The 20,436-nt window shown below is 40.6% G+C and overlaps 1 protein-coding gene across 2 annotated transcripts in view; it reads left to right on the forward strand.

Moving 5' to 3' along the window:
• PAFAH2 (platelet activating factor acetylhydrolase 2) overlaps window positions 1-17,611 on the forward strand; it is a 61,812-nt gene extending 44,201 nt beyond the window's left edge. For both annotated transcript variants that reach the window (XM_056557483.1, XM_056557482.1), the window contains 3 exons: window positions 195-365; window positions 13,967-14,115; window positions 17,360-17,611. In XM_056557483.1, the coding sequence (XP_056413458.1) occupies window positions 195-365; window positions 13,967-14,115; window positions 17,360-17,457 (418 nt within the window). In that variant the 3' untranslated portion in view covers window positions 17,458-17,611. The remainder of the gene's footprint in view (window positions 1-194; window positions 366-13,966; window positions 14,116-17,359) is intronic.
• The last annotated feature ends 2,825 nt before the right edge of the window (window positions 17,612-20,436 follow it).

The following is a 20,436-nucleotide window of genomic DNA, read 5'->3' on the forward strand; positions in this document are numbered from 1 at the left end:
GAACTCAGTGTTTTAAAGTGTGGTGCCAGGGCAGCTGTTGATGTGTCGATCTGTTAATAAATCCAGCAAATCTTGTGCCAGGGGGATTGTACTTTAGATCCACGTGAAACATCTTATCTAGATCTTTTCCCTAACTCTAGGTACTGTCTTTTTTCATCACCTGACATTGCAACTATTTTTTTTTTGCCTTCCAGGTGTGCAGTAGTTTTGGATGCTTGGATGTTTCCCCTAGATGACACTTGCTATCCACACATACAGAAACCAATATTATTAATCAATACTGAAACCTTTCAGACAAGAGAAAGTATAGAAAAAATAAAGAGAATGAATTCAGAGGGGGCAGATCTAAAATACCTGACTGTGAAGTAAGTGACATTAGTACTATAGACATTTTTTCAGCAGCACTTCATAGATTTTGGGTCAATCATGTATCTACAATATAAATCTATTTCTCACAGCAATTTAAGTTGTGTGTTGTTCCACTAGTTCTGTCCTTTTAGTTTGTTTTTTTACACAACTTTTCTAAAACCTGAATGGGAGAGAATAAATAAAAGCTGTCAAGGTTCACTGTAGCAACCAATCACATCATAACTTTTAGTTCCTAAATTGTTCTGTTTAAATGAAAACTGTTCTGTGATTTTACTGGGCCATTTTTAGGGCATAACATGTTTTGATCTAAATCATTCTATTGTAGCTCTGACTGTATGTAGGGTCTTTGTCCCGCTGTAAGATGAACCTCTGTCCCAGCCTTAAGTCTTTTGCAGACTGGACCAGATTTTCTTCCAGATTGCCTTGTGTTTTGCTCCCTCCATTTTTCTATTAATTCTGACCAGTTTCCCTATATCTGCTTAAGAGAAGCACTTCCACAAAATGATGCTAACACCACCATGTTTCACTGTGGGGATGGTGTGATCAGGGTGATGGTCAGTGTTGAGTTTTTGACACATACAGCGTTTTGCAGGCCAAAAAGTTCAATTTCTTGTTGTTCACCATCAACAATGGCTTTCTTCTTGCTACTCGTCCATAAAGGCCAGATTTGAGTGGTGCATGACTTATAGGTTTTTTTGTGAACAGATTCCCCACCTCGGCTGTTGATCTTTGCAGTTCTCCAGACTTACCATGGACCTCTTGGTTGCTTCTTGGATTAATTTTCTCCTTGCCCGGCTTGTCAGTTAGTGGATGGTCTTGTCTTGGTACGTTTGTGATTGTCCCATAGAAACATAGAATGTGTCGGCAGATAAGAACCATTTGGCCCATCTAGTCTGCCCAATAATCTGAATACTATCAATAGTCCCTGGCCCTATCTTATATGAAGGATAGCCTTATGCTTATCCCATACTTGTTTAAACTACTTCACTGTATTTGCAGCGACCACTTCTGCAGGAAGGCTATTCCATGCATCCACTACTCTCTCAGTAAAGTAATACTTCCTGATATTACTTTTAAACCTTTGCCCCTCTAATTTAAAACTATGTCCTCTTGTGGTAGTTTTTCTTCTTTTAAATATGCTCTCCTCCATTACCGTGTTGATTCCCTTTATGTATTTAAAAGTCTCTATCATATCCCTCTGTCTCTTCTTTCTTCCAAGCTATACATGTTAAGGTCCTTTAGCCTTTCCTGGTAAGTTTTATCCTGCAATCCATGTACTAGTTTAGTAGCTCTTCTCTGAACTCTCTCTAGAGTATCTATATCCTTCTGGAAATACGGCCTCCAGTACTGCGCACAATCCTCCAAATGAGGTCTCAACGGTGTTCTGTACAGCGGCATGAGCACTTCTCTCTTTCTACTGCTTATACCTCTCCCTATACATCCAAGCATTCTGCTAGCGTTTCCTGCTGCTCTATTACATTGTCCTCCTACCTTTAAGTCTTCTGAAATAATTACTCCTAAATCCCTCTCCTCAGATACTGAGGTCAGGACTGTGTCAAATAATCTATATTCTGCCTGAGGGTTTTTATGCCCCAGGTGCATTATCTTGCACTTATCCACATTAAATTTCAGTTGCCAGAGTTCTGACCATTCTTCTAGTTTGCCTAAATCCTTTTCTATTTGGTGTATCCCTCCAGGAATATCAACCCTGTTACATATCTTTGTGTCATCAGCAAAAAGACATACCTTACCATAGAGACCTTCTATAATATCAGTAATGAAGATATTAAACAATATTGGTCCCAGTACAGATCCCTGAGGTATCCCACTGGTGACAAGACCTTGCTCTGAATATTCTCCATTGACTACAACCCTCTGTTTTCTGTTACTCAGCCACTGCCTAATCCACTCAACAATATTGGAGTCCAAGCTCAATGACTGTAGTTTATAGATAAGTCTTCTATGTGGGACAGTGTCAAAAGCCTTACTAAAATCTAGATATGCTATGTCTACTGCCCCTCCACCATCTATTATTTTAGTCACCCAGTCAAAAAAATCAATAAGATTGTTTGACATGATCTCCCTGAAGTAAACCCATGTTGTTTTTCATCTTGCAATCCAGGGGATTTTAGATGTTCCACAATCCTATCCTTTAGTAGGGTTTCCATTAATTTCCTCACTATTGATGTCAGACTTACTGGCCTATAGTTGCTTGATTCCTCCCTACTACCATAGTCATTCCATTCTTTCCATTTTCTGATGATGGATTTTATGGTGCTCCATTAGATGTTCAAAGCTTGGGATATTTTTAAAACCTTACCCTTATATGTACTTTTCCATAACTTTATACCTGATTTGTTTGTTGAGCTCCCTGGACTTTATGCTGCTGTTTGTTCAATAATGCTCTCTAACAAATTCTAAGGCCTTCACAGAACAGGTACTGTTCTGTTCGGAGATGAAAGGGGTACTCCGGTTGAAAACTACTTTTTTTATTTTTAATCAACTGGTGCCAGAAAATTAAACCGGTTTGTATATTACTTGTATTAAAAAATCGTAATCCTTCCAGTACTTATTAGCTGCTGAATACTACAGAGGATATTCTTTTCTTTTTGGAACACAGTGCTCTCTGCTGACATCACGAGCACAGTGCTCTCTGCTGACATCTCTGTCCATTTTAGGAACTGTCCAGAGCAGCATGTGTTTGCTATGGGGATTTTCTCCTACTCTGGACAGTTCTTAAAATGGACAGAGATGTCAGCAGAGAGCACTGTGGTCATGATGTCCGCAGAGAGCTCTGTGTTCCAAAAAGAAAAGAATTTCCTCTAGTATTCAGCAGCTAATAAGTACTGGAAGAATTAAGATTTTTTAATAGAAGTAATTTACAAATCTGTAAAATAATAGAGTTCCCAGTCCTCAAATACCTCAGCCAAAAAGGTTGTACAATGTATGTTTGAAGGTTTTTCACAGGGCCCCTGTGATATAACATGAAATAACGTAAAAATATACTTGATAATAAATGGACAATCTATAAAAAGGGAAACCTGTAAGACACAAGAAAAATGTCCAGTGTGTATGGAAGGACACTTCTGAATATATATATATAACTGTAATAGTGATTGACCGCAATTCACATTCAATAGCAGTTCGTATTCAGAAATGCGGTATCTGAATAACTGATGGTAGTATGTACCGCTCCTTGAATAATCGCCGTCCACCACTCTGTAAAGGCTCCGCCGATGCATGTAAAAGTTGCCGGTGTACAGTAAATAATATTGAGACTCTGCCGGAACAGTATACAGCCAAGGTGCTCCAGACCCGGCGCGTGTAGATGGTAAGTGAAAGCGGCGTCTGATGTCACTCAGTCTGCTGTTTCTGCTACGTCCGGTAGCCGCAGAGCTCCGGTGATTTTGAAGCGCTGGAGACACATGGTGGTATGCAAAGTAGTACCTGGCAGGGTACACAGATGGAGGCACACACAGTGGTATGGGGAGGTATATGAAATAGTACCTGGCAAGGTACACAGATGGAGGCAGCTGGAATAGTACCTGGCAGGGTACACAGATGGAGGCAGCTGAAGTAGTACCTGGCAGGGTACACAGATGGAGGCACACACAGTGGTATGCGGTGGTATATGAAATAGTACCTGGCAGGGTACACAGATGGAGGCAGCTGGAGTAGTACCTGGCAGGGTACACAGATGGAGGCAGCTGGAGTAGTACCTGGCAGGGTACACAGATGGAGGCAGCTGGAGTAGTACCTGGCAGGGTACACAGATGGAGGCAGCTGGAGTAGTACCTGGCAGGGTACACAGATGGAGGCAGCTGGAGTAGTACCTGGCAGGGTACACAGATGGAGGCAGCCGGAGTAGTACCTGGCAGGGTACACAGATGGAGGCAGCTGGAGTAGTACCTGGCAGGGTACACAGATGGAGGCAGCTGGAGTAGTACCTGGCAGGGTACACAGATGGAGGCAGCTGGAGTAGTACCTGGCAGGGTACACAGATGGAGATAGTTGGAACAGCGTGGTGGCAGGAGTGGCAGAATTTTCAATCTAATAGCGGTCAGATAGTAAAATAGGTAAAGTTAATGAATAAAAAGTCCTTCCTTAGCACCTTGTTCAGACAAGGTAGGTAGGCCAAATGCGTTTCGGGCCATGGAGAAGTGTGTGCTAGCCCCTTCCTCAGTGGCTTTAGAATCAACTAAATCAACCTAAAGCCACTGAGGAAGGGGCTAGTACACACTTGCTCATGCCCGAAACGCATTTGGCCAACCTACCCTGTGTGAACAAAGTTCTAAGGAAGGACTTTCTATTGAGGAATTTTACCTGGATTACTATCTGACCGCTATTAGATTGAAAATTCTGCCGCTCCTGCCGCCAAACTGTTCCAACTACTTCCATCTGTGTACCCTGCCAGGTACTATTCCAGCTGCCTCCATCTGTGTACCCTGCCAGGTACTATTTCATATACCACCACATACCACTGTGTGTGTCTCCATCTGTGTACCCTGCCAGGTACTATTCCAGCTGCCTCCATCTGTGTACCCTGCCAGGTACTATTTCATATACCACCGCATACCACTGTGTGTGTCTCCATCTGTGTACCCTGCCAAGTACTATTCCAGCTGCCTCCATCTGTGTACCCTGCCAGGTACTACTTTGCATACCACCATGTGTCTCCAGCGCTTCAAAATCAACAGAACTCTGCGGCTGCCGGCCACAGCAGAAACAGCAGACTGAGTGACATCAGACGCCGCTTTCACTTACCATCTACACGTGCTCGGTCTGGAGCACCTTGGCTGTATACTGTTCCTGCAGAGTCGCAATATTATTTACTGTAATTTTTACATACATCAGCGGAGCCTTTACAGAGTTGTGGACGGCGATTATTCAAGTAGTGGTGCGCGGTACAAACTACCATCAGTTATTCAGATACCGCATTATTGAACACGAACTGCTATTGAATGTGAATTGCGGTCAATCACTATTGCAGTTATATATATATTCAGAAGTGTCCTTCCATACGCACTGGACATTTTTCTTGTGTCTTACAGGTTTCCCTTTTTATAGATTGTCCATTTATTATCAAGTATATTTTTAAGTTATTTTATGTTATATCACAGGGGCCCTGTGAGAAATTTTATGTGTAAAAGTTAGTTATAATAAAATGTATGCATCTTTCCAAACATCCATTCTACAACCTTTTTGGCTGAGGTATTTGAGGACTGGGAACTCTATTATTTTACATTCCATTGTTATTTCACCTGAGGGTATAGGTGCACCCAGTTAACCTCGTACAATTTTTGTTGTGAGCTGTCCATCTATTTTGATATTTTTAATTTACAAATCTGGCACCAGTTGATAAAAAAAAAAAAAAAAAAAAAAAGCTTTCCACCGGAGTACCCCTTTAAATGGCACACAGATGGGCCCTATTTACTAATTATGTGACTTGCAAATGTGACATGTGAAGGCAAATGGTCGCAGAAGATCTTAATTAGATGTTTCACAGTAAAGGGGGTGAATACAAAATCCCATCCCTTCCCCAATATCGCGCCACACCCCTACCCTTCAATTCCCTGGTTCAACTTGATGGACGTATGTCTTTTTTCAACCGTACTAACTATGTAATACAAATGCACTCAAAACTTTTCATATTTGTAAATCATTCTGAAATCCATGTAATATATCCCCCACATCCAAAAGATTGACTATGAAATAAATTTCAATTTGTGGTTATACTATGGCAAAATATAGAAAAGCTTAAGGGGGGTGGGGGTGGGGTAAATACTTACGCAAGGCACTGTGGTGCCAATGCCCATTATGATATCTTAGTGGCAGGATGATGATGAGGAGGGGTGCTGGAGTATCATCATTTGCATTGTGGCACAAGCTAAAGAAAAAAACAGGATAGTCTTTCTAGCGGAAAATCTCTTTATTGTGCTATTTTCCTAACTTCCTAGGTCAACATTTTCCATAAAATCCTGAGCCTCATATAGGTTGATATTTTATGCTCTGTAGAGATCACCTTTTTCCTACTTATTATGAGCACAATTACAATGGAAAGATACTCCTCTGTTATACAGCTGGAGGCAGATAACACAGGATTTACTACTGACAATAGATCATGGTCACATGCACATGGATGTTTGTACAGGTCACAGAGTATGCCAACACTCTCCCGTAGAAGTCAATTGCCAAGATTTATCAAACTGTGTGATCAAAATGTAATTGATTTGCCCACAACAGCCAATCACAGCTCAGATTACACTTCACCTGAACTCTTTAAGATATGAAAGCCAAGCTTTGTGCAAATCACTCCAGTGTTTCATTCTCACAGTTTCCTAAATCTAGGCCAATGAGTGTGCTCCTTACAACAGTTCCATATGCTGATTTAGTTGTTTTAGGATCTATTCACACGTACAGTATTCTGTGCAGATTTGATGCACAGGATTTCAAGCTGTTTCAGTTATTCAGTTTACATTGAGGTCTGCAGCAGAAAATCCTGCACATCAAATCTGCGCAGAATATTGTATGTGTGAATAGACCAATAAAGTACCGTATATACTCGAGTATAAGCCAACCCAAATATAAGCCGAGGCCCCTTATTTTACCCCAAAAACCCAGGAAAAGTTATTGACTCGACTATAAGCCTAGGGTGGGAAATACATCATCCCCCCATGTAATCATCCATGCCCCCGTCATCATTCAAACCCCCGTCATCATCCCTCCCCCTTATCATCACCTCCTGTCAATCCCTTCATCAGTGGTCTTCAACCTGCGGACCTCCAGATGTTGCAAAACTACAACTTCCAGCATGCCCGGACAGCCATTGGCTGTCCAGACATGCTGGGAGTTGTAGTTTTGAAACCTCTGGCGGTCCGCAGGTTGAAGAACACTGCGGCCTTCGTCATCATCCAGCCCCCCCCCCCTTTTGTTTTGTACTCACCTCCCCTCGTGCTGAAAAACTCTGCTTATACTCGAGTATATACGGTATATCTCTAAACTGCTGTTAGAAGAACAGCAACTCAGACAAGGTAGATATCATCATAATTGTGGACAAAATATAAAATAAAACATCTACAATCACGAACAGAAAGCTTTATTAGATAAAAATGTGTAGGGATATTCCCCTACCACCATCTCTTGGCCCTCCTCTAAAATTTCAAGTACCAAAAAAAAAATAACTAACCTAGTAAATTTACTTTCTACCTCTTGTGACCTGTAGTTGTAACTTTATTGCTGTCAGTGCTGGCACCATTATTATTAACCCCTTAAGGACCAGGCCAATTTTATTTTTGCGTTTTTGTTTTTTCCTCCTCACCTTCTAAAATCCATAACTCTTTTATCTTTCCCTCTACAGACCCATATAAGGGCTTGTTTTTTGCGTGACCAATAGTACTTTGTAATGAAACCTCTCATTTTACCAAAAAATATATGGCGAACCCAAAGAATTATGTTTTTTAGGGAGAAAATTTAAATGAAAAACACAATTTTTAACACTTTGGAAGGTTTCTTTTTCGCACTATACACTTTACGGTGAAAATGACATGTGTTCTTTATTCTCTGGGTCAATACGATTAAACCCATGGATACCCATGGATAGATACTTTTCTATTTTTTTTTTGTACCGCTTAAAAAAATATCAAACTTTTTGTACAAAATCAGTAATAAAAAATAGCCCTATTTTGACCACCCAATAACTTTTTCAATTTTCCGTATATGGGGTGGTATGAGGGCTCCTTTTTTGCGCCGTCATCTGTACTTTTGATTGATACTTTTAGATCACTTTTTATAAATAACATGTGACAAAAAAGCAGCATTTAAAATTTTTTTTTTAATTTTGTACGTTGACGCCGTTCACCGTACCAGATAATTAACATTATATTTTGATAGGTCGGACATTTACGCATGCAGCGATACCAGATATGTTTATTAAGAAAAAGTATTTACGCTTTTTGGGGATAAAATGGGAAAAAGGGACAATTTTCATTTTTATTGGGGGAGGGGATTTATCACTTTTTTTTCTTTTTCAACTTTTTTCAACTTTTTATGTCCTCATAGGGGACTATTAATAGCAATCAGTTGATTGCTAATACTGTTCAGTACTATGCATGGATCGGCTATCTTCTGCTCTGGTCTTCTCGATTTCAGATCAGAGCAGAAGACGCCGGGAGACAGAGGCAGGTGAGGGGCCTCCAATACAGATGATCGAATCCCTGCGTACATGCACGTCCATGGTCGTTAACCCTTTAAGGACCCAGCCAATTTTCACTGTAGGACCCGGCCATTTTTTGAACATCTGACCACTTTCACTTTAAAGGGTAGCTCCCACCATCCTATTTTTTTTCTTTTTTGCTAGCCCGTTTCCCCCCCCCCCCCCCCCTGCTACGGCACTAGCCCGTGCACTCCTCCCCCCCAACCCCCCCCCGCCCCGCATACCCCGTTCCCTAATTACACTTGCAGTTACTGCAGAGTCCGGCAGCGGGCGTGCAGGGACAGCGGCGGCAATGAGGCGGCGGTGGCGATGTGCGGGAGGAGTGGCCGGGGAGCCAATGCGCTCGCTCCCGCCTGTCTGATTGACAGGCAGGGAGCGAGTGCAGCCTAACTGAAAAAGGACTGATTGCCACTCCAAAATCAGTCCTTTTTCAGTGGCCGGTTTTTAAATGTAAATTAAACCTTTTTAATGAAAAAAAAAACAATAAAAGTATATTAGAGATATGTTGTAGTACATAAGTACTACAACATATCAAAAAATAAAGTTGGTGACAGTGCCCATTTAAGCATTAATAACTCTGGGATGCTTTTACCTTTCATTCTGATTCCGAGATTGTTTTTTCGTGACATATTCTACTTTATGTTAGTGGTAACATTTTGTCGATACTTGCATAATTTCTTGGTGAAAAATGCAAAAATTTGATGAAAAAATTTAAAAATTTTGCTTTTTTTTTTTAACTTTGAAGCTCTCTGCTTATCAGAAAAATGAATATTCCAAATAAATTATATATTGATTCACATATACAACATGTCTACTTTATGATTACATCATAAAGTTGACATGTTTTTACTTTTGGAAGACATCAGAGGGCTTCAAAGTATAGCAGCAATTTTCCAATTTTTCAAAAAAATTTCTAAATCGAAATTTTTCAGGGACCAGTTCTGTTTTGAAGTGGATTTGAAGGGCCTTCTTATAAGAAATACCCCATAAATGACCCCGTTATAAAAACTATAAGCATTCAAAATGACATTCAAAAGGTTTGTTAACTCTTTGGTTTTTTTACAGGAATAGCAGCAAATTGAAGGAGAAAATTCAAAATCTTAATTTTTTACACTGGCATGTTCTTGTAGACCCAGTTTTTGAATTTTTACAAGGGGTAAAAGGAGAGAAATCTTCCTAAAATGTGTAACCCAATTTATCTCGAGTAAGGAAATACCTCATATGTGTATGTCAAGTGTTCGGCGGGTACACTAGAGGGCTCAGAAGGTAGGGGGGGGGGCAGTGGGATTTTGGAGAGTGAGTTTTTCTGAAATGGTTTTTGGGGGGCATGTCGCATTTAGGAAGCCCCTATGGTGCCAGGACAGCAAAAAAAAATAAAACCACATGGCATACTATTTTGAAAACTACATCCCTCAAGGAACGTAACAAGGGGTCCGGTGAGCCTTAACACCCTTAACACATCTTCTATAATCCGAACTTCTCACTCCCGTCTCCAAGATGTTTTTTCACTAAAATGCTAGTTTTCCCCCAAATTTACAATTTTTGCAAGGGGTAATAGGAGAAAATGCCCCCCAAAATTTGTAACCCCATCATGGGGGGGGGGGTATGTACTGTGTGTGTGCTTGGTGTAACTATGTATAACGGTGTGTCGTTATATGGGGGGGGGAAAAATGCTGCAGCCCAAAAAAAATAGGGCCCGGGTCACACTGAAAAACTGCAGAAGACCCTTGGGGACCTATTAGGGGGTCGGGGGGGGGAAATGTTTTACTTTTTTTTTATTACTTTTTACGCTACCTTTCCCTGGGCTGTATGCTTTCCCTGATCTATGGGGGGGCTTCTTTTATTCTGTGGGGGCTCCGATCTCGGCAGAAGGGGGGTCCCGGTCTTCCTCCAGCAGCTCTGACCGCTGACTGAACCCAGCCAGCGGCGGGAGCTGCAGGAGGAGGCCATTAACCCCTCCCCTGCTGGTTGCTATTGGCTGGATGATCGTCCAGCCAATAGCAGTGATCCTGTGGGGGTGACGAAATCGTCATACACCCCTGATCACCTTGTATCTCCGGGTCAACGGGTCACATGTGACCCGCATCGCCAGAATAGCCGCAAATCGCATGTGTGAATTCGCATGCGATTTGAAGCGATCGCCGACATGGGGGGGGGTCTGATGACCCCCCCTGGGCATTTGCATGGGATGCCTGCTGAATGATTTCAGCAGGCATCCCTGTCCGATCCCCGCCCGGCGCACGGTGGGGACCGGAACTGCCCATGACGTAACTGTACGTCATGGGTCCTTAAGACCCAGGCTGTCAAGATGTAACGTTACGTCATGGGTCCTGTAGGGGTTAAGGGTGCATTCACTCCACGATTCTTCAATGCGGTGACCCGCATCTTATTCATTTGAATGAGCCGACCGGAGTCAGATAGTGACTCTGGTCGGCTCATTTTTGCCCCGTTGTCTGGTTTTGTGACTGGACTGAAAAACGCAGTTATGCTGGGGGTTGCTCTGCTCCAACTGATGTTCTGGCCAAGCTCATGGGTCAGCTACTTGGGCCCCCCTGGAATGCCTGGGAAGGGGTATCTGGCACCCCCCAGGTCAGTTGCACCTGGGGAAGGCCCCCACCATGCACACCACTAATGAAACTCAAACGTAGGGAACACTTATGCCCTATTTTTTTGTCTGCTTTGCATAATATAAGTGTTTCTTGATGTTTTACCAAAACCTAGGTCATAGTTGTTTTACATATTCCAGACAAGGCAGGGATTCCTTAGGAAAACAAATCTTCCCTTACATGTCTAGTCTGTGAAATATTTCTACAGAAGCTACAGAATGCACAATCCTCTTAATAATTTACAAGTTTTTTTTGACAACTTAGTAAAAATAGCACTTGTGCAGATGCTCTTGGCAACTTCTCAGGTTTTAGCTTTGATCATACTTTATGTATTGTGATATATGGATTATTATAATTATGCTACGTTACACGCTCTCTCTGTCTCTCTCTTTTCTGTCTCTCTTTTCTGTCTCTCTCTTTCAAGGATGTAGAGATACAGACATATATAAAAGGGTTATCCTATGACAAATATTACATTTAAAGTAAAATAACATGTGAAATTATGTATATTTTCTATATAAATGGATTAAAAGTACTATTTATTTGCCAATAATATTAACTGCAGATACTCCCGATGTATCCGCACTCAGTTTGGCACGGACCCCATTCAATCCAATGACCTAGTGATTCGAAGTAGGTCATAGGTAGAATATCCGGAAGAAGATTGCCCATGGCAACCAATCAAATTCCTTCTTTCATTTTTGAAAAGGCCTCTGCAAAATGAAAGAAGCGATCTGATTGGTTGCTATGGGCAACTGGTCAACTTTTCTTTTGCACACGTTTCGATAAATCTCCCAAATTGAGCTTTTCGTGATGGATCCATGCCACGGTGGCACAAGATGTGAGGTGTTGATTTGACCTCCAGATTCCCTAGATCTTCAAGGAAATTAATCAATTCATATTCTTTTTTTACACATTAAAAACTAATAAATATCCCTGAAGCAAAACAAACTTAAACTTAACCGGTAATTATTTTAAAAATGTAAAAAAAAATGCACAAATTGAGTCCAGTGATGAAAAACCATGTCATCTCCGATAATCTGGCAGGTTGCACATAAAGTTCATTTGAACCATGATGTATAGCTTTGTACTTCCAACTTCATGTTTGCTTCATCTAAAGCACTTATCTTTAGACAGTTATGTGCAGATTCAACCAACTGGTTAAATGTAGATTAGTTGTGGGGTGTAGGTTTGACTACGGTGAAAGATGTCCCCTGATGACCCATATGTGTAAAATTGTTTTCAGCATGGATGCATATCTATTCTACTTTCTGATGGGATATGGCCATGCATTGTGTAGTGTATATGATGGTTGCCATAAGTTTTTAGGGGGTCACATGTTGCATTGGTGAATTGTCTGTGTTACATACTATACACATACTTTCAATCATGTTTTTCATGTGTTTGTGCCTTTTTTTATTTAATTTTTTTATTTAGCCGTTCTAGTCCAGAGTTTGGCAGCCCTTTCCAGGACAATAGCTCTGCCTAGGCATGAGACTAGGCAAGTGTCACCCTTTATGATTTGCTTAAAACCTGCCCATTCCTCCAAACTAACCTTAGATGCAATCTGCCACTTATTTAAGTGTTGGAATAATTAAGGTTACGTTTTCCCTTGTTTTTCTTTAATGATACTTTGGATGTTTTTCAAACCTCACTCTTTTTCTCTCAGCTATATGTAGATGTTTAGACAGGACCTAATGAGAATAAAGGATTTTGTGCTGACTACTTACGTGTGTGTGTGTGTGTGTGTGTGTGTGTCAGGTGGCTATAGTGTTACAGCTAACCAGGTTCCAGATGGTGATCAATATGGTTGCCAACATGCCCTAGGAATTGCAAATGGACATATGAATACAGTCATTCCACCATTTGCAACAAGCTCCACACCACTGCTAAGAACATCTGCTAGACCTGCCTCTGATTAATATTGCCCACCGGTTGAGAATACTTTTGCAGAGAAAAGCATATATGAGGTAATAATGGAGTCTAGAGGGAGCAATAATATCAGTGTGCTCTGAGCTGAGGGTAAAAGAAAAAATCAACAATATAACTTCCCATAGATATAAAAATTGTATAACGTGTTTTGCAACCCGTCAATAAACTTTGAATAGATAAATAGTACAAGTGAATTTAAGAAACTTTGTATTATATCTTATTGGCGAAAAATGTCTTTTTCTTCTCTTATCAGGCTCCTTTTCTGTGCCCCCTCCTCCCTCTATTCGCTCTGAAAATCTGTTAAAAATCTATCTTTGAAGTTGAACAGATCGGTTCACTAAGGGATCAGTTAACATGCTGTCCATAAGAGTCAATTAAGAGGGTAAGGGGCTGGAGGAGATGTAAGCTGCAAAGTAAAAGAGAAAGGCAGTGAGAGACAGGGCTGATAGCTCTAGTGAATGTTATATCTTATTCCAGTGTCTGATTCATAGCTGAGGCCTTGTTAATATCTACATCAGAGGGTGTCCCTAAGTAATTCTATCTTAAATCTAAATAGCATAGCATGCTGCACAATTTTTGTCCAATAAAATGCTGGACACCATGATGGAAACCTGAAGGACTCCATTATAGTTGCATCCTGGGTGCATTGACTGTCTTCTCAGATAGATCAAGGTGATGGGACAGGCCTTCTAGAGATAGGTGCAGGTGGGTATTGGGTCCCAGAGATGGGACCTGCATCTGTTTAAAATGGGAATACAGCTGTAATGATGAAAATATATATTTGTTCCTATTACGGTAGAACCAATAAGATATATTTCTCATATTTAGCTATTTGCTCTCTCTTTAGGGGATGTGTTCACCAGAGTCAAACTGATTTAGCCTTTGTGACTGGGTACCTGGCTAACAAGATAGTAGGCCCACAAGGAACATTGGATCCACATCACTGCCTGAAGATCCACATTGCTTATTCACTTGATTTTCTGCAGAAGCATCTGGGTGAGGATGTTTAAGTATTTATTAAATACACGAACATATGTATTTTATGTGTTTTCCTTGTGTACTGAATTTTATGTATGCTATCTCACATAAGTGAGTACATCACTTACATTTTCGTAAATATTTTTTTTTCTTATCATGTGACAACACAGAACAAATGAAACTCTGATACGATATAAAGTAAACTAAATTTCCCTATTCCCCCTCCCCATCTGTCCCTTACACTAACTACATCTATCCCTGTTTGTATTTCTGCCCAAATCCCCATAAAATTACCTCATGTACAACGGCTGCAGGAGCTCAGAGTTGAGCTCTCTGGTGAGAGCAGGAAGTGAGCGGCCCAGGCAGGCTCGACGTCTTATTTCAATTTGCGTGCAAAATTTTAATATTCCTGCCATCCTTGCATCTCCCTCTCCTCATTCATGTGAACGCGCATTCCGGACCACGCTGGGCCACGCTGCCCGGCTAGCGTTGGTCCGAACATGCTGAACGTCAGGGGGGGAAAGTAATCCTGAGCCCCATAGGGTGACACCCAGTGGCCAGGTTTACAAATGTAAAAAAAAACACATAAAACATGTTTTTTTTTAAATAAAATATATTAGAAATTTTTTTTTTTTTTTACATAATCTGTTTAATAAAAAAAAAAAAAATTAAAAGAGAGTACCCATTTAATGTTGTTGTCCCTTTAAAATAATTGAATGTGTTTGTGTTGTCTTTATTAAAAATCCCCAAAAAAATTGCGAAAAATTTATAAATAACTCAACATACAGCCATTATTGTCTAAACATTGGCAACATGAGGGCACTTAGAAGGAAATGTCCAAATTCGGCCCAAAGTGTCAATATTTTGTGCGGCCATCATTATCTTCTCGCACTTCCCTAAGTCTCTTGGGCATCTAGTTCACCAGTTTTACAGGTTGTCAGTGGAATCATCCAGTTTAAGGATGCCCCACAGATGGTCAATAGGGTTTAGGTCTGATGCTTGGCCAGTCCATCACTTTTACCCTCAGCTTCTTTAGTAAGGCAGAGGTCGTCTTGAAGTTGTGTTTGATGTTGTTATCATGTTGTAATGCTGCCCTGTTGCCCAGGCTCTTAAGGGAGAGGATCATGCTGTGCTTCAGTATGTCACAGTACACAGTAAATACTCAGTTTATTAAACATATGTGAAAGATACAAGACAGACATTTAAAATACAAGATGAAATGTTAAAACCAAGGCACTGACATGACAATGCCGAAAAGTGGAGGTGGTATGAGAGGCACATCAACATGAAGTACAGGGAAATGATGATCATGGAAATAAGATAACAAGTAGATCACTCAAAGAAAGTATAACAAAATAGTATAGCTACTGGCATAGATGGATAGAAGGAATATGCATAATAAAGATAGATCATATATAAGAAGCTGAACCTATGGAGAAAACAGCTAAGAACCAAACATCTTGCCATGTGTGCTGCCAACCTACCAGCTCCATCCCCACACACAACACGAAACGCACAACCTCTGAATGTGACACTGAACACATGCACTTCACTTCTTTGATCGACCATGGTGAGACCTGTTCTGAGTGGAACCTGTCCTATGAAACTTCTGTCACACCGTGCTTCAGCTCAGTTTCATGATCTTGAAAATCTTTTTATAGCCTAGGCCATCTTTATGTAGAGCAACAATTCTTTTTTTTCCCCAGATCCTCAGAGTTTTTTGCCTTGAGGTGCCATGTTGAACTTCCAGTGACCAGTATTAGAATGTGAGAGTGATATTAGTGTGAGAGCGATAACTCCAAATTAAAAAGAAGCGCTTCCCGTTCACACCTGAAACTTTGGAACACTAACTAGCCACATAACATTGGGGAGGAAAAAAAGTTAATTGAGCCCCATTGGACCTTTACTCTTACGGGTGTACTTGCAGCCATGTGCACACAGTACTATAAATTGTATCAAAGTGTCATTTCTTCTGTGTTGTCACAAAAAAATATAATAAAATATTTAGAAAAAATGTGAGGGGGGTGTGAGATACTGTATGTGACAGTGACTGCTACTTTCATTTAATGTAAGGTGTAATTTACAGATTTCCAAATTGTGATATCCAAATCTGAACAAAAGGTTTACAGTGGACCTGTTAGAAGGTGTATTCAGAGATTGGGGGGTCCAAACATATCTGATGCCTTGGTTGTGCAGCTTGCATGATCAAAAATAATGTTATTGAAGCTCCCAGCCACTGTTACCACTTAAAGGCTCTTTTTGTGCCCAGAGTTCTTTGCATTGATGGAACAATGGAGCTGGCTATGTTGATACATTTAATGCCCTCTTTATTAGCCCACCAGTGGAAACACTAGGGTCTATAAAGATACAGTGTGATCCACGCTCCATGGGTACAGCCTGGCTGAGCTTGGGTGGATTATTGGACCATCAGTTTGGCGGCTGGAGGCAGGTAAGCTCATCCGACTCCTGCTATAATGTCATGGGGGTTCAATGACCTTCCTTAGTTGAACGGCATAATACTCTAGACGCCATGATCGGCAGTGATCACAGTATCTAAAGGGTTAATGACAGGGATCAGCGGGTTTGCTTATCCCAGTCATTAGTGGCAAGGTCCAGGCTACTGGGCACAGCTCCTGCGCTCACTTCATAGTCGCTTAACGCTCCAGGGTGTACAGGTATGTTAAGTCCCAGACAGTAAGGGTGTACACGGCATAGAGTGGTTAAAAAAATTGGGTAAAAAAAACCTCACCTCTCCTGCTTCCCCCTCCACTGATGCTGGTGACATAAATACAGAGGTGGGGGAGGGCAGATAGATCTGGATATACTTTAGTACGACTAAGGTCGCTGAAACACATCACTTCATGATCCCTGTTGCTGTTTGCTGTCAGATTTTACAATAAATCATCTTTTGCATCGTGCTTACAGTGCTGGACAATCTCTTTCTACATAAATACAGAGGGTTCATATTTGCTTTCTAGTCACCAAATATAAAAATATTTAGCCAATGCAATTTAGTTATCACATAGCATGTATCAGTCGAACATAATTCCAATCATTTGCTATCTTTTTTTTTTGTTTTGTTTTAGGTTTAACTTATTAAATATACAAAATGTGCTATGCTTAAAAATAAATATTGTCCAATTTTATTCTATTAGGAGCTGTGCAGTACCCTCACACATCCTCTAGGGGGATTTGTTATGTTGTAGTACTGTGTCATGTTATGATCTCACTAAAAATTGGAATTTTTGTCTGTTTTTGTCAGATTTGGCTATATCTGTTCCGAAGATAGAAGAGTTGAGGGAAGTGATCCAATCTCAAGTCATTTGTGGATTTCCTGTAATAAAAGACAGTAAACTATGAGTGTGACATAGGAAGATGCATGTCTGTCTTTGCAACCTCTACTAAGTTGACCGGGGCCGAGCCTGAGAAAATCACTGACAGAATGGGGCTTTGTTATGGCATTCAGAGGCCCTTGTGTTGTAATAAATAAAGCAGCACTGTTGCTTCAAATATGGCTTGGCTGTTGTGTACAATGTTCCTTTGCCAGTGTCGAATAGAAGGCTGCTGGGTGCACTCACTGCAGTCATTGCTGTGACAGTAACACGCTCTGCAGAGGACTTGCTGCCTGTATTGTGCATGTGCCAAACATAGAACATCATCAATTGTGCACGAGGCTTATATAAGACCTGTAAGGATGTATAGTACATTATTTCATTTTAGAAAAAATATCCTTAAGAAACAGTTGTACAAGATTCTTTTGTAGAAATGCACAGTAAACAGGCCATGGTCTCAATGGTGTCGAAAGTCACAGATAATTTCCATAAAATCACTGACTGCTGATTCCCAGGATATGTACTAGCACTGACAGGTGGATCTCCATGCCACGCCACAACTATATAGGAATAGAAATAATTTAAGATTGCAAGTCATAAAGCTACAATGTGCACTGGCAGTCATTTTCATTCAGGATATCACCCTTAGGGTCTATTCACAAGAAGAATTTCCGCTTGAAGGATTTCACCTGAAATTAAAGCCCATAGATTTCTATGGGATTCCGCACTCCCACTTCTGAATTTCCCGCTTGCCAAATTCCGCAAGTGAAAATTCTGCCGTGTGAACAGACCCTTAATGCTCCTACTCCATAACCCTACTTGAGGAGGTTCTTATACACTGGAGTGCAGCATTGCTTATTCACAATGTTTTTTTTAGCATATACATTTCACCATTTATAGTTACCTTTCAGTTTTAGTAATCTCTTCATATATTAGATACAGTTAGCAACCAGAACAAATAGAGAATCCTTAAACCACTCAAGGTCTCCAATCTAATGTTAACAGCACTAGGCACTAAAAAGCAAATAAATCCATACTTGCAAACAATGTAGTTTTTATCAGGAGTGTTCCATGAGTCAGACCACAAATGGACAGCCAGTATGGAAATTGTATGCCATAGGCTCCTTTGACACTGCCTTTGGTGCCCGAATAGCAGAATAGCGGGAGAAAGATTACAGCATGATCCGTCTTTTTCTCCTGCTATTCGTAACGGGTCCTGGCGGCCCCAATAATAGTAAATAGTTTGCTCCCCGTTAAGAGAACAGCCGTTAAAGTCGGAATAAAAAGTGACTTTGACGGCTGTTCTCGACGGGGAGCAACGGCAGTGTGAATGTAGCCTTATAGGGGACGTTTCAGACATATTCTATGCGGTACAAGGTTAGGCTTACATAAGTCCTGCTATTTAGGATTTAAATAAACCTAAACCTTTGAAAATATGAATATAGAACACATGACAAACATCATTTTCAGTCAATGTTGCTTCACTTTTTACAGTATAACCTATAGGTACCAGGCCTATATATGCATACAAAGACATTTCTAAAACCCTTGTCCACAAAATGAGTGACACCTTCTTCTACGCTATAGACTGAAAAGTAATAGGTGTTTTCTATGATTTACAGAAGACTTGTTGTAAAGCCATTCATGGTACATGAAAGTCTACAGCCTTTCTAGTCCCAAATGAAATGTGCAATATTCTGCCCAGAAGGATCTATTCTACATCTCTAGAGATCACTATCTGGTGCTATCTAAAGAACAAGCCACTAAGGCACAGGGATTGAGTAATGGCTTTTAATGAGCCTGACAGTCTCCAAAGCATCAACAATGCAGAAAAACAAACACAATGCTCAACAGATAGGTGTTATTCATTGTACACATCAGCTTCAATGAATAACTAAGTGCATGCAGCATATCCTGGCTTACTTGTATCCCCCCCCCCCCCCCCCCCCAACCCATGCATTTCAATGCTTATACTATAGTGGTTCAGATGTATCTAAGGCTGCATTCACACCACCTTTTTGCAATACATTTCCTGTATCAGGTTTTTGATGAAAAATGGATTCCTCAAAACCGGTCTTAACTGTATCAAAATGTTTTTTTGTTTTTTTTTGTTAAACTTTTCCATTTGGTTTGCACTGCGCATGTGCAAACTCAAAAACCTCATACGATTCTATACGGTTCTATACGGTTCTCATTGACTCCATGTTAAAGGAACCGTATACCGTTTCAATACAGTTTTTCATCTGGACACACAAACGTAGTAGGCTACGGTTTTGGGTACGGGAAAAAATTGACAAAACCGTACAAGACTCAAAAAGTACACAACCTGATGCATCGTTTGGCATACGGTTTTCAATGGAGAGTCAATGTATACGGTTTTCAATATGGTTCCATAAGGTTTTCAAATTGAAAACGTATAGGAAAACTGTATTGCAAAGACGTGGTGTGAATGCAGCCTTACACAGAAGCATAAGCTGGGGCTGATCAGTAATTAGTAATAGGGTCCCCAGTTAGGGAATACTGCCTCTGCATCTCCTTTAGTGTTAGTCTACAACTGTTGGGGAGCACCAATTTAAATCACTTTATGTACTATATATATATATGTAGATAGATAGTGGGGCCAAAGACTTGGGGACAAATGTATTAACACAAGCCAGTTTTCTGATGTATATAAGTCACTTTTTGCTGATTTACACTTGACATGGCCCCCGTTTGTCCAACAGATTTACCATAACTTATATCAAAAATTGTCTAAGGGATGGTAATCTGGTCCTTCTCGTGAAATCATACATTTGCTTTTCTAGCACACAACCAAAAGATGCTCCAAAGATATTAACAGCCTCTCATTAAACTTGGTATATATTACTCTAGCACTGTTTTGGTTAAGACTGGCATATGAAACACTGGTCATAGTAAATTCCTCCAATACCCTTTATAGTGCAATTTGCAATAGTAAGAGTCCATAGGAATACACTAAGTTACATGTATGTGAAGTTTAGGAGTAGGA

This window comes from Hyla sarda, chromosome 2, assembly GCF_029499605.1.
Source record: "Hyla sarda isolate aHylSar1 chromosome 2, aHylSar1.hap1, whole genome shotgun sequence".
Classification (NCBI taxonomy): domain Eukaryota; kingdom Metazoa; phylum Chordata; class Amphibia; order Anura; family Hylidae; genus Hyla; species Hyla sarda.